The sequence below is a fragment of the Artibeus jamaicensis genome, unplaced genomic scaffold, assembly GCF_021234435.1.
Source record: "Artibeus jamaicensis isolate MK-2021 breed Jamaican fruit bat unplaced genomic scaffold, CSHL_Jam_final contig_76, whole genome shotgun sequence".
Classification (NCBI taxonomy): Eukaryota; Metazoa; Chordata; class Mammalia; order Chiroptera; family Phyllostomidae; genus Artibeus; species Artibeus jamaicensis.
This window is the reverse complement of record NW_026521954.1, coordinates 23,681,022-23,693,943: the sequence shown is the minus strand read 5'-3', so window position 1 is coordinate 23,693,943 and position 12,922 is coordinate 23,681,022. Positions and strand designations below refer to the sequence as shown.

The following is a 12,922-nucleotide window of genomic DNA, read 5'->3' as shown; positions in this document are numbered from 1 at the left end:
TCACCAAGGCCCACACTGAAGGAGCCAGCGGCTTGTGCTGGTCACACCTCTGTGAGGAAGGCCCGAGGGCCTGGCACCTATGGGAACTTGGCACATACTAGTCCCCACTGGCACGCTTAGGCCACTGCACCCCTCCCCCCAGGGGCACAGAGGAAGCAGCAAAGCAGGGACATGGGCAGGGAGGGGCCGAGGCCAGAGACTCACTTCTCCCTTCCTTCCCCGACCACTGCGATCCTCTTACTGTCTTCCGTCCAAGCAATGTCCTTGATCTTCCCGGCGAAAGGCTGATACTCGTACTTCAAGAGGTGCTCCTTCTGCGTGGTGTCCCAGATCCTCAGCTTCCCAGACACATCTGCAGACACAATGGGGCGGCGGGAGCCACGTCACCACGGGTCCAGGCCACGTGGGCCCAAGGCCGTCTGGGTAGAGGGACGTGTTTGTAGGATAACAGTACTTGGCCACTCACGGACCAGAGGACGCTGCTGAGTCTGTGCCCCTGGCCGGTGACCACTGAATCACAAGGTCACGCAGGCAACAGCAAACCCAGGGACGCAGGTGGCAAACCCAAGGTCTTGGGATGCAGCCTCGTTTTATCTCTTCCTTTGTAGGGGATCGAAATGGCCCGTGGGCCTCGGGCAACTTCCGCAACACTGGGGGACTGCAGTTCTTCACCCACACAATGTGAGTCCACCGGGGACACCCGCCTTTCCCGCGCAGTCCCTGCGTTCCTAACAGAGGCGTGCTAGGACGTGCACGGGGCTCCAGCGGTGTGCGGACAAACCCCGCTCCGTCACAGCCCCTCAGGCAGTCAGCGGCCCCACTCGTGGCCGAGCAGCACAACCCCACGACTCCCAACTGAGGCTCCAGGTGAGCCTCCGGTGAGAACCAGGGTGGGTGCCGGAAGGAGCCATACTACGGACAGAACTGGGGGCGGGCCTCGCGGCCTCTGTCATGGGTTAGTGGTAATAGTCCCTTCCCTGCCTGCTACCAGCCTGACACCAGTTCCAGGCACACTCCCCCCACACACCAGTACTGACCCCCAAATTAGCAGAAAAAACAGAGGACTCAACACCAACACTTGAGGCTTAAATCCTCAGCCCCAAGGGGCCTGCAGGACATGCTCCCAGGACCCTGGGCCGCTTGAGCACCCAGCACCAACTCTACAGCGGTCCCTCGAGAGCAGGTTTTGTCCTGTTCAGGGGGTACAAGAGAGGAGAGGCCAGCGCCAGCTCCAGCGAGTCTGAATGGGCCTCATGCACCGACTGCAGGGGGAGTAACTGCCACCTGGAGGGCTGTCGCCAAGACGAGATGCGTCCTCAGCACACCGCAGGCTCCGTGGGGGTCTTCCCCGGGGAGCAAACGCCTGGCACCCACAGGCCAGCTGGGGGCCAGACCGAGACACCTTCCACGAGAACATCACTAACTGAGGGGCCCCCAGGGGCCCCTGTCCTCTCTGGGCAACATCTAGGAAGACCACCTGGCCTATCACCCAAAGGGAGTCACAAGGAGGTGACCTGGACCTTGGTTAAGTGCCTTCACTAAACAAACTGGCCAGCAGGGAAACACAGTGCAGCAGCAGGGGCCAGCGGCACGTGTGTGGGAAGGGCTCCCATGCGCGCTGGGCCGTCCAGGGCTGTACTGCCCACAGCACAAGGTCCAGGGCACCCCACAGCACATGGGTGAGCCCAGCTTTCCCATCTCCCTGGGCTCGGCATGCACCGCCTGTGCCCCGCCAGCTCGGGCTCCCTGCCTTGCTCCCGGCCCACCCCCACCCCCAGCGGCCTATCCCATCAGGCTTGGCTTGCTCATCAAGTTCCTTTCAGAAGCAGCTGGGGCCAGAACACCACCACGGAGCTGCAGACCAGGCACTCAGGCCCCGCCTGACCAGGGCACCCCAGGCAGCGGCAGTGACAGAGCGGCACGGGCGAGTGCTGGGGGCACAGCGGACAGGCAGCTGCCTGGGGCCTCAAGGACAACAGACAGTGGGCACATACCCATCCGCGTGCTGGCTGCTCCACAGAGCCAGGGGAGAGTGACTTCGGAGTCAGAGGCCTCGGCTCACAACAGCCCACAGCCGGAGCAGCGCTCACATCCTCCTCCTCCTCTGGGCTCAGGTCCCAGGGTCCTGCTTTCTGAGGGTCACCTGGGAATCACTGCCTGGAGTGCAGACCCCAGCACCTAAATCACCCGAGGAAGCCACCACTAGAAAGAGGGGAGGGCCTGCCCTGGGGGTGGCTCCGCACCGAGAAGCATCGCCCAGCGAAGCATCGCCCCGCAGCACCACGGGCCCCTCCTGACAGCAGACACACGGACTGCCTCGTTCGGGGCTGGAGGCCCAGGCCCTGGCACGGGCTTCCGCACACAACAGGCCTTCCCGAGGGCTCACTCGGCAGAAGTGGGCCGGCCAGACTTACGGAGCCCGCAAGGTCCAGTGGAGGGCCGGCGCCCCGTCTGGGAGTGGGCGGCAGGCTTCTCGAGGCCCTGGGATCCCCACCCCAGGCGGGCACAGCAGGTACCGAGCAGTGCGCGGAGACAGAGAACAGGGCGCTCACGCAGCCGCCTCCTCCTCACTGCAAACCGCATACACACACAGTGTAACTCAGCCCTGGGCTCTCGTCTCTGCAGAACACATCGCCGACTTCCATCTGGGCGAAGGACCAGTGCGCTGCAATTGTGGATGTGAGCTCCACCCAAAAACACCTGCGCCCGCGTGCACCCAAGTCTGCCTGGGCCCCCCATTCAACCGGGGCGTTGGGAAGAAAGTGTCACGCTGACCCCTGACTTGTGTGGGCTGTCCTCTGTGACCCTTTCTGCACCGGCCCTCCTCACGGACTCCGCATCAGCATCTGAAGGCCAGCGACGTTTGTCTGGCTGAACGCCCTGCCCGGGGACCCAGGCCGGGCTCACCAGTGATTCAGCAGCTGGGCCCCCGGCTCAAGGCCTCAAGCTACCAGGCAGGGAAGCTACATCACGCAGGCAGTGGGACCTCCCCCGACCCTGCTCTCTGGAGAAGACACTCTCTCACAAGGCCCCAGGGCCAATCCTGGGGTTTTAATGAAGAGGCACGTTGCTGGCAAGCTAGGCCAGAACAAAAAAAATCCGGAGGGCTAAAATAAGTCATGGGAGATAAATTAGAGCAGGTTTTACAGAGGGAGTCAGAGTAGGTCACACACAAAACCAGTGAGTGCCCACCATGCGCCAGACGCCTGGCCAAGCCCTTCACACACAACCCTGGCTGGCCGGCGCTGTGCTCAGCCAGCAGGCCCGCTGTCTGGTGAGCCTGGTTTGGGTGACAGACACTGTGGTCCTCAGGTGCCCACCACATGAGCCGGCCTGGGTATCTTACAGGCATTGCCGCATGGGACCCTTCGCAAACAGACCTGGCAGGTACTAGCAGCCTGTGTACAGCAGAGAAAACGAAGGCCCAGGAAGACAGGCGATTCAAGGAGGCCCCACCGCTAGGAGGGTGTGCCCTTCAGGGGCAGGCCCTGCGTGCCACCGGCCACGCCCGGAGCCAGGGCAGGGTAGACAAAACAGCCACCACTGTGTGTGAATCCGGCCCTCCCCACTAGCTGGTTAGTTCCTTCATCACTTTGGTTCTACCTGCTGCTCTCCGGGGCAGCAGGGATGCCCAGGTCAGCTCCTCACCGGGCTCTCTCCCTGGGGCCCGAGTCAGGCTGGGCATGGGCAAGGCAGACAACAGACACAGACACCCACGGAGCGTGTGAATGAACGGGACACGGGGGCGGGGCGAGTCACTGTAACTGTGCCTCCCTTTCTTACCTGTGAATGGCGGAAGAGCTACCTCGAAGGACTGGGTGAGTAAGGACACCATCACAGGGCAAGATCTCTGTGCCCAGCTGCCCACCGAGCCACAGGGCCCGGCTGGGGCACGGGCCCAGACCAAGAGTGAGAGGAGCGCTGACCGAGACCGCGGCTGGCACCGCGCAGGGGACCAGGCAGGAGCAGCAGATAAGGTGGCACAAGACAAAGCTGCGATTCAGAAGCGCCCGTGCGTGCACACTCGAGAGCTCCAGTAACCATGACACGGCCGCCTCGAAGGCCTCTGGCCAGCCTCACAGAGCGTTTCTGCTGACCTCTGAGGGCGACCAGCTGGCAAGCTGCAGACTAACAGGCAGCGGGATGGGGCTTTTGGTGGCTTTATGCTTCTGTCAGCCCCAAGAAACTAATCACATTGGCTCCACCCCCACCCTCCCGAGACAGGAGCCCAGCCTGGCTCTAAAGCCACCTCGGCCACCCCAGGTGCGTCCACGAGCCACGCGCACAGGTACCTCCAGAGGCGACGTAGAATCCGCTGGGCGCGTACTTGGCCACCACCACCTGATGGGCGTGCTCCGTGTAGATGTCGGCGACGGCCGGGTCCTGCAGGGGGGACACGAGTGAACACGGGCACGTAGAAGCCACTTCCCCTCCCCCAATGGCTGGGTTTGATGGGCAGTGACACAAAACTGAGTCGGAAGCTTCCTAAAGAAAAGCCCAGAAGCATACCTACCTGCCTCCGGCAGGCAGAATTCTAGGGAATTGTGAATCTCTTGTCTGTTTAATTAGAGAAGTCAAGGCAATTTTCTCTCCCTGGTATTTGTGAAATATGAACATGGAACAGAAGTTTCATTTTTTAAAAATCAGGCACAAATTTTCTCCAGTTTGTGCAAGCAGCAGCCGGTTCTCCACATTGGAGCTGTCCCTGCAACCCCCCACCCCCCGAAGCAGCCCTGTCCCCAGCTGCCATGCAGGGCAGGACCCAAGCCGGAGCCTCTGCTTTGAGGCAGGAGAACAGAGCGGGGCAAGGGGCTGGGAGCCTCTCCTCATCAGAACCCTCGGGTGGGAAGGGAAGGGTGGACTCCCAGCCACTGGCCTGGCACAGACCAAAGGCTGGCCGGACTCTGCAAGGAGAACGGGGTCGGCCTTCGGGACCAGAAGCATCTTTACTGTGCGACAGGCAAGTTTTAACACGTGATTCACTGAATGTAAATGCCGGCGCCCACCCCCTCCCCCACACATGTACACACACACAGATGCTCTTGATTTGTGTCCACGGTGGAGTTCACTTTCGGGAGGGAATAAAGACTCGGCCCCTGCATCCCTGAAACCCTCTGAAAACTCTGTCTGAAAGAGGCAGCTTCCCACAGACTCGGCTGCTGCAGGTACAACCAGCCTGACCCCCAACAGACCCCGACCTGCTCTGGCCACCTGGCAGCCCCCCTCCCCGTCTCCTTTCAGGATCAGAGGCCTGCACTCGGCTCGGCCTCCGGCCACAGGAGCCCCACAACCCTCCTCCCCATCAAAGCCCAGAGCAGCGCACCCTGAATTCCAGCCCCGCCAACCAGCGGCCACCTCCGGCCAATCCTGGCAGCCCCAAGTCCCTCGGCCAGTCCAGCGGTACCTCTCCCTGGCTGCTGACACTGCCAACACATCTCATCTCACTGGGGGCCACCTCTTCCACGAAGCCCCCGAGGCGACCTGTCCCCTCCTCTGTGCTTCCAAAGCACTCCGCACCCCTGCAGGCTGCCATGACACGTGCTGCCGCACCCTCCAACTCTCCTGTGACCTGCTCCCGTGCATTCACCTCCTCGGCCACCAGTCAGCAACCAGCCGGTGCCCAAGAAATGCCTTTCGAAGGGAAACAGTTCCACATCCTGCTCTTTCACCCCAAGACTTATCGCTTATTACTGCGTGACTCATGAACTAATTCGTCTTGGGATAAACATTTGCTAATGAAGTTAGAAAGATGTCAGATACCCAGAAAAGATAGTCCGAATGGCAGATAAGTGAATGAAAAGGCGCTCGGCACCACTGGCCCTTTGGGAAATGCAAATCAAAACTACAAGGAGACACGGCTGTGCGCTCACTGGGACGAGTAAAACTGAAGACTGGCGCCACTGAGCAGCACGCGTGGGGGTGGGGGGCGGGACGCGGGGGTGTTCCCCCACTGTGGTGCGATCGAGAACCGCCAGGCTGGGTAGTCATAGCTAAGCACGCACTCACCCTGCAGAAACCCAGCAGTCCACGCCCAGGCATCGACCCAAGAGAAATAAACACACAAGCCCGCACAAAGTCATGGCCAGTGACTCTTTATCCATAAGGGCTGGAAAATGGAAACCGCCCAAAGGTCTCCCGCCAGGAGCCAACTGACCAGAGCTGGCAACACAGAGGACCAGCTACTAGCAGCCCCCACCACAGGGAGCCCACACCCGGTACACGGCTCCTTTCACCAGAAATGCCAGAAAAGGCAAACCGAAGTGACAGGAAGCAGATCGGTCCCTGCTGGGGGCTGGGGGTGGAGGGAGCCGACTGACTACAAGGGGCAGAGGGGGGGCTTGGCGGAATGACTGGAATGTTCTCTGACTATGGATGACGGGGGTGGTTACAGGACTATACACAGTCCACAAAAACTCAAGTTGTCCATACTTAAAACGGAGGGCTTCTTCCGGCTATATTACCCCTCAGTGAAACCAAGACACCTGGGGTCCATGAAATGCCTGCCTGCTCCTGCCCAGGTTAGTCCTCTGGTTCCCCTGTCCTGACCCAGACAAGTTCCCTGGGCCACCACTGAGGTCTTATACCCCACAGTGGGCACCACCGGCCCACTCTACAGACGAGAGCGCCGCCGTGAGGGCAACCACCCACCCACGCTGGCGCTCACAGCCCAGTGACCCGTGGGTGCACCACCCTGCACTGCCTTGAACTGGGTGGGCTCCATGGGGGGACTTTGGGGAGGGGTGAGTGACAGGAAGAGCAGCGGGCAGTGGCCCTGAGAGGAGGCTGTCCTGAGAATCCCTTTCGCCCCAAAGGGCAGGCATTGGCAAGCACAGGGCAGGGCGTGGGAAACTCCTGAGGTTGCCCTTGGCAGGCTCAGCCCCAGAATTCTGGGCTGGACGAGATGTTCCTCTTCCAAATACAACCAGCCTGAAGGGGCAGCGGTCTGCAGGCTGGATAGGACCGCCTGTGTCAGCAGCCACTCCTCCCCACACAGGGAGGCTGGCCACCAGCAGCACAAGTGACACCTCCCCTGTCCCCAACATATTCTGTCACCGATCAGGCCCATCCCCCAGCAGTGGGTCCGGAGGCACCAGGACTCAGGCCCAGTGCCTGCTCCAGAGCTTCCTGTTGTCTCGGGGACCAGAAAAGCAGAATTGGGGCGAGCAGCTCTTGTGGGGAGCCGGGGAGGGAGGAAAAGCAAACCAGGGTGGGCCAAGGAGCACTGCTGCTGGGCCAGGGGCCCCTCTCCCGCCCTCGGGAGACCCGCAGAGCAGGGGCTCCAGCAGGACGCCCCTCCTCCCGCCCCCACCAGGACTTCCTTCCTGCTGTACTGCCTAGCTCTGGCAGTCAGAGGCCTCAGGCAGGAGAAGGCCTGGCACCAAGGCCCTGGGGGCACCATGAAGATGTGGACAGGGGCTGACAGGGCCACCAAAACCTCTGGCTGCCTCGCCTGTACCCGAGTCCTGCCCCATCTTCTAACAGCGCCCAAGCCCACCTCCTCCTTCCACCCCAAGTAGATTCCACCCAGTTCTTCCTGCCCCCCCCCCACCCTTATCTCTACCTGCCAACAATCCACTGTGGTCGCCAGGTCCCCCATTCCTGCCTTAGAAACCCTCCCTTCAGCAGCTATGAGGCCTGACCCCATGCCCTGTCCCACAAGGTGTCCCCCTGATGAACTCAGGGCCGACAGGAGGCAAGACACAGAAGACACTGTTTGAGAGGAGTCACAAACGTGACAAGACTCGGGACCATGGGCCGCCCCACCGCACCATCTGCAGGAACAAGGGGAGGGTGCTCCCACGGCGCCGTCGGAAGGTGGGTTCGGGGCCCAGCCTCAGACCATCCCTGCCTGCCCCCCCACCCCGTGCAGAGGGCCCTCCCAAGGGCGGCACACCCAACAGACCCGAGACCTTCCCCAGCCCGGGAGGAGGACCACTCACATACGCTGTGCACCAGCAGTGTGGACCTGAGCCGCCCCCGTGCCCCCAAGCTCTTCTGCACTTTGGGTGCAGAGCTAGGGCCAGAGGTCACCACCGCAGTTTACCCATAAGGTTGGGTGATGGCCCTGTTGGGCGGAGCAGGTGGGGCAGGAAGGGACAGCGTCCACAACCCAATCAGAAGCACGACCACCTCTCCACCGGCTTCACGCGGGAGGCTGCTCCCTTCTCTTTTTCCTGCAAGGCTCTGACGTCCCCACCCACCCAGTGGGAGTCCACGACAGAGAGGACACAAGGCAAACTTCTCCCAGCCTCGATGGACAGGTGATCCCCGTCTAGATTCTCCCCTTCCCTGTGGCCCCTGCCTCAATCTTCTTCCTGGAGAACTCAACCTCACCCTCTGAAACCCAACTCAAAAGTACCCTTTCTCCAGAAGCCTTCCTTGTTGCTCTGTGGCATCGATGGGTCTTCCCTCTTGTCCCCAAATAGGTCCGCACACTCTTCTTCTAAAGCGCTTAACCGAGTGATTTAAAATCTACCTGGCAGGGTTCTTCCATGGCCATGATTGACATCTTAGGCTGGATGAAGGGGGTGGGGCAAAACGGCCTGAGAAGCACTGATTTCAACCTTGGGCACTGTGGCCACAGGCAGGGCTCAGCCTGTGAACAGGGGCTGGCCGTGTGGGGGGGACCCCAAGAAGCAAGGACTGGCTGTACCAGCTGAGGAGCACTTGCTAAGTGATACATGCATCTTCGGTGGCTTCTTAACTGGTCACCCTGTGTCAAATCTCAGATACAAAAGAATCTAATCCTTCTACCACAGACTTCATTATTGGCTGAGTAACTTTTTAATAATTCTGGTGCCCTTTGGACCAGGGCTGGGCTCCGCAGTAGGGCTGCCTGACACCCACTGCCAGAGCCTGCACCCATCCTGTGGAGCCCTCTTGCCAGCCACGCTCCACATGCTGGCACCACCGACTCTCTAGGTGTCTTCCCTGAGCCTGCAGGCGCTCGGAGCCTCCCGTGCTCTGTACTGAGTGCCACACGGCTCCACTGCTTTCTCCGTGCCGTCTAGGCTCCAGAACTCGAGTTGGCTTTCCCTGCTAGACGGCGAGCACCGAGGCTCTGCCTGGAGCAGTGTGAGGTGCGACCTGGGGCCAGATGGAGAGGCCTTATCAGCCCCAGCGAGGGAGGCAGAGGAGCAACCTGGCCTAACACAAGCAGTCCAGTGCGGTGCAGAGAGCAGGCCCAGGTGCTGTTTGTGTTTCTGCGGTCCAGGAGGGGAGGGTAGCTTGGGAGAGGATGGAAGCGGAAGTAGTGAAAACTTGTTAGACTCTGAAGTGACTCTGAATGTAGCATCAGGAGGATTCCTCGAAGAGTTAAAGGTGGTGTGGGCGAGAAGGGCGGAATCGAGCCCAAGGCCTGGGGGACTGCACTGCTGTTCTGGGGGAAGGACACATGGGACACCCAAGTGTGGTCTGGGCACACTGAGGCTGAGATGCTAATCTGATGTTCCACGTCCAGTCCCCACCTCCCTTTCCCTCCCCTTCTCCATGCACTGAGCCTGTCTGTCCTCCAGCCAGCTGTCTTCCCACCAGTCCCTACACGTTGACAAGGACTCTGGTCTTTTTCACAGGAGCACCTGCCCTCCTGAGAGTAACACCAGCTCTACTGGAGAACCAGTGAGTGCCCACCAATCACACAAGGGCCTCCGTTGCCTGGCTGACACCCAGAACACGGAGGGACACCTCAGCACCATCCTGTCCCTGCAGAAACTTACAAACAGCTGGGAAGTAAAAGCAAATGCATCCTCGAAGGAAAACGGTCAACTTGGGGGTGGTGGTAAAAGTAAAGACCGGCACGGGTTTCCCAAGTCAGGGACCGCCTCTTGCAATGGGGGTGCTTGTCCGTGGCTGTGAACAGCTTCTCCATGGGAACCAGCTCCAGCTCTTGGCTGCCTTCACCTAACTGAGTCTGACGCCCTGAGAGCCATGGGCCCACTGTGCGGTTGAAGGAGGTGCAGCAGTGTAACAACTGTTCACGGTACCAGATGCAGTCGGTACTTCGTGTGAGGCCGGCGTCTGGAAGTGAGTGCCGCCAGCCATGACACGTGCCTGCCTTGCCAGGGGCAAGCCCAAGAGGTCCACAGTCTGCATCCCTGAGATGCTTTCGTCCATTTCATTTGCTAATTACAAGTGAGTATCTACTTAAGGCCATCTCAACTCTTCTCAAAATTTCAGGCCCTCACTCTGGAGTTCTCTGGGTCATTACGATCGAAGTCCCTGGTGATACTTCCCCCAGTTCTGAGCGAGACCAGATCAGCTTTCTAAGAATCCATGTGAGTAGTAGACTAGCTTTTAGCACCTTTAAAGCACATTCACACCCACCCACCCCCTCACTCGAGGTGCCCAGCAACCCTGGGCAGAAACTGCTAAACAGATATCCCGTTTCCCAGCAGAGAAACAGCGGTGGCTGGCTTCCCCAGAAGGGCAGGGGGGAACCAGCCTCGACCCTGGAGAGGCTCCCCTTTCACAGACAAGGAAACCGAGGCCCACAGACACCCTTCATTCCCTCAGCCAGCTGTGAGGTTCCTCAGTGACAATTCCAACCCACAGAGCAGTTATTTACCAGAGATGTGAAGCAGACACCCCTGGTAAAAGCAAAAATCACCCACCTACATACTGTGTAAAAGGCCTGAGCCTGGCTGAGGAGAAGCCCCTCCAGCCCCAAATGGCCCTGCCAGCATCTCTAGCTTCCACGCCCGCCGCCCCCCCTCCCCATCACTCAAACTGAGTTAGGGAGAAGAAAGATTTCAGTGTGCCATCCTGCCAGTGAGGAGAATGACAAGCAGACTGGGTCATTTCAATAATCACAGAGCAATGCAGAAATCTGCAAGGATTTCCCAAGGAATTGGCTCTGGAAGCGTTCTCAGCCTGGGGACAGGAGGCCTGCTTCCACTGGTGATTCATGGGAATTAACTGGTTTCTGATTTGGCGTTAGGGCTTAGATTCATAAGGGAAGTGCAGAGGCCTGGGTACGAGTGGGGCCCAGCCATGCTGGGAGACCCTGGGTGTTAACGGTGATTAAGCACAAGTGCCCATTTACCAAGCGCTGGGTGTGTGCCAGTCATGCTGGGCTGGAGGGCCACCTCATCTCGTTCGGCTGGGCAGGGCAGCCAGGGAAAGTGGGGGGAGCCTCATCTCATCATCTCCATTTCACAGAGGAAAATGGGACTCAAGAGAGGCCTAAGTCACCACCACCCCAACATCAAGCAGCAGCTGATGGGCCTGTGTCATCCCCAACTCCTGAGTCCTTATGCTTATGGGAACCAATATGAGCCTCAGTTTCCCCATGAAGAGAATCGGTTCTGGATAAACTTGAAACAGTCTTCCAGGGCTTTCTGAGGTGTGGTCGCATGGCTGAGGGGCGTGGTGTCCTCTCCTTCGCAGGCCACCGGTCCGGGAAGGAAAGGGTGGAAGGGGAAGAATTAACCACGAGCTACGTTGCTCAGGACTGAACCGGTGCCTGGTGGGGGGAAGGGGATACTTACATCGATGTTCCTTAGAATAACACACTTCCCATTGGTGTAAAGAAAATTATTGCCTTTAGGGTCGCCACCGATGATTTTGGAGACGCCCCTCTCCACTTGCGGGAGGCTCGCGAACACCTTTTCTGCAGAGACACAAACGCAGCGGCGCACGTTAAGGAGCGCCCCGCCTCGGTCCCCTGCTGGCTGAGGACGGAGGGGAGGAGAGCAGGGGCTCAGGACCGGTCTCAGCCGGTCACCTGTTGCCTCCATGGGAGGGGCGGACGCCACTTTGAAGGAGTGCAGGGGACCGTGCGACTTCCTGGTCCACTATCCCCTCCAGGCCCTTCGGGGACGCGGGGGCTCCACAGGGCTCGGCCCGCAGCTCCAACTTTGGGGCCCCCGAGATCGATGTCGCACCGGGGGGCGGCAAGGCGCTCACGAGCCTGCGCCCGCACCCCTCCCCCGCGCCCGTGGACCCCACCGAGCCGCCCACGCCCCACCGATGGCCGAGGGGGTACGGTAGCGCGGGCGTCCACCCCTGGGGCACCGGGCCGCGGCACTTACTGATCTCGTACGGCATCCTCGCCCACTTGTTACCGCCTCGCGCTCGCCGCTATCCTCAGGGGCTGCCCGAGCTGCGAATCAGACCTAGCCGAGGCCGAGCCGGGGAAATGGACCGAAGGCGGCGCCGGGCGTGCCGGACGCAGAGGGGGCGGTCCGAGGCCGGGTCTCCAAGGTCTGCTCGCGCCCTGCCCTGCGCGCAGCCGCTGCGGACGCGCCGAACCCGGAAGCGCGGCCCCGCGCGCGGCTCGCCCCCAGCTTTGACCATATATAGTCAAGCGCTCTGCTAGGCGCAGCAGCCCCGGCGAGCCTGCGCGGACCTGGCCGCGCCCCTCCTCCTCCGCGGCCGCGGCTCCGCCCCCCGCCCGGAGGCCCCGCCTACGGAAGTGGCGTCACCCCGGCGGCCCTATGAAAAGGTGGCGCGAGCGGAGTTTCTCGTCAGAATGTTCTTGGGTGCGGGTCGGTAAGGGTGGTGCAATTGGTTTTGGGAAGGGAAGTTGGGCTGTGCGAGGCTGGTCTCTGGGGGCGCTGAGAAGCTTCATCGCGTGGAGGGGAGGGAAGCTGGGAAAGTCCATGCCTATGTTTGCGTAGCGGCCGTTCCAGAGCCGTTAGCTTCCGGCCCTGTGGGCGCCCTGTGTTCGCAGAAGCTGCGTGGCGCCCGCTGGGGTTTTGCAAGCATGGTGCTTTTTATTTCTTTTTTAAAAAATCATGGGTGGTGACTGGGAGTGCCCTTCCCTCAAAAACAGTTGCAGGCGCAGGAACTTGAGGGGTGTCCTATGCTGGGCCCGAGCTTTCTCGTAACTTAAAAAGCAGAGAAGCCAACAAGAGTGCGCGGGCTGGGGGAGGGGTGTAGGTTCTAAGAAACTCAGGGTTTCTTTCCTCATTAAGAAAGCAGA

At 60.4% G+C, this 12,922-nt stretch overlaps 1 protein-coding gene across 1 annotated transcript in view; it reads right to left on the bottom strand.

Annotated features, from left to right (window-relative positions):
• Window positions 1-12,247, bottom strand: part of WDR1 (WD repeat domain 1) — a 31,456-nt gene extending 19,209 nt beyond the window's left edge. Inside the window, exons 1-4 of the mRNA XM_053672376.1 lie at window positions 12,030-12,247; window positions 11,487-11,608; window positions 4,293-4,383; window positions 205-352 (exon numbers count right to left, since the gene is read on the bottom strand). Coding sequence (XP_053528351.1) covers window positions 205-352; window positions 4,293-4,383; window positions 11,487-11,608; window positions 12,030-12,045 — 377 coding nt within the window. The 5' untranslated portion in view covers window positions 12,046-12,247. The remainder of the gene's footprint in view (window positions 1-204; window positions 353-4,292; window positions 4,384-11,486; window positions 11,609-12,029) is intronic.
• Window positions 12,248-12,922: the final 675 nt, after the last annotated feature.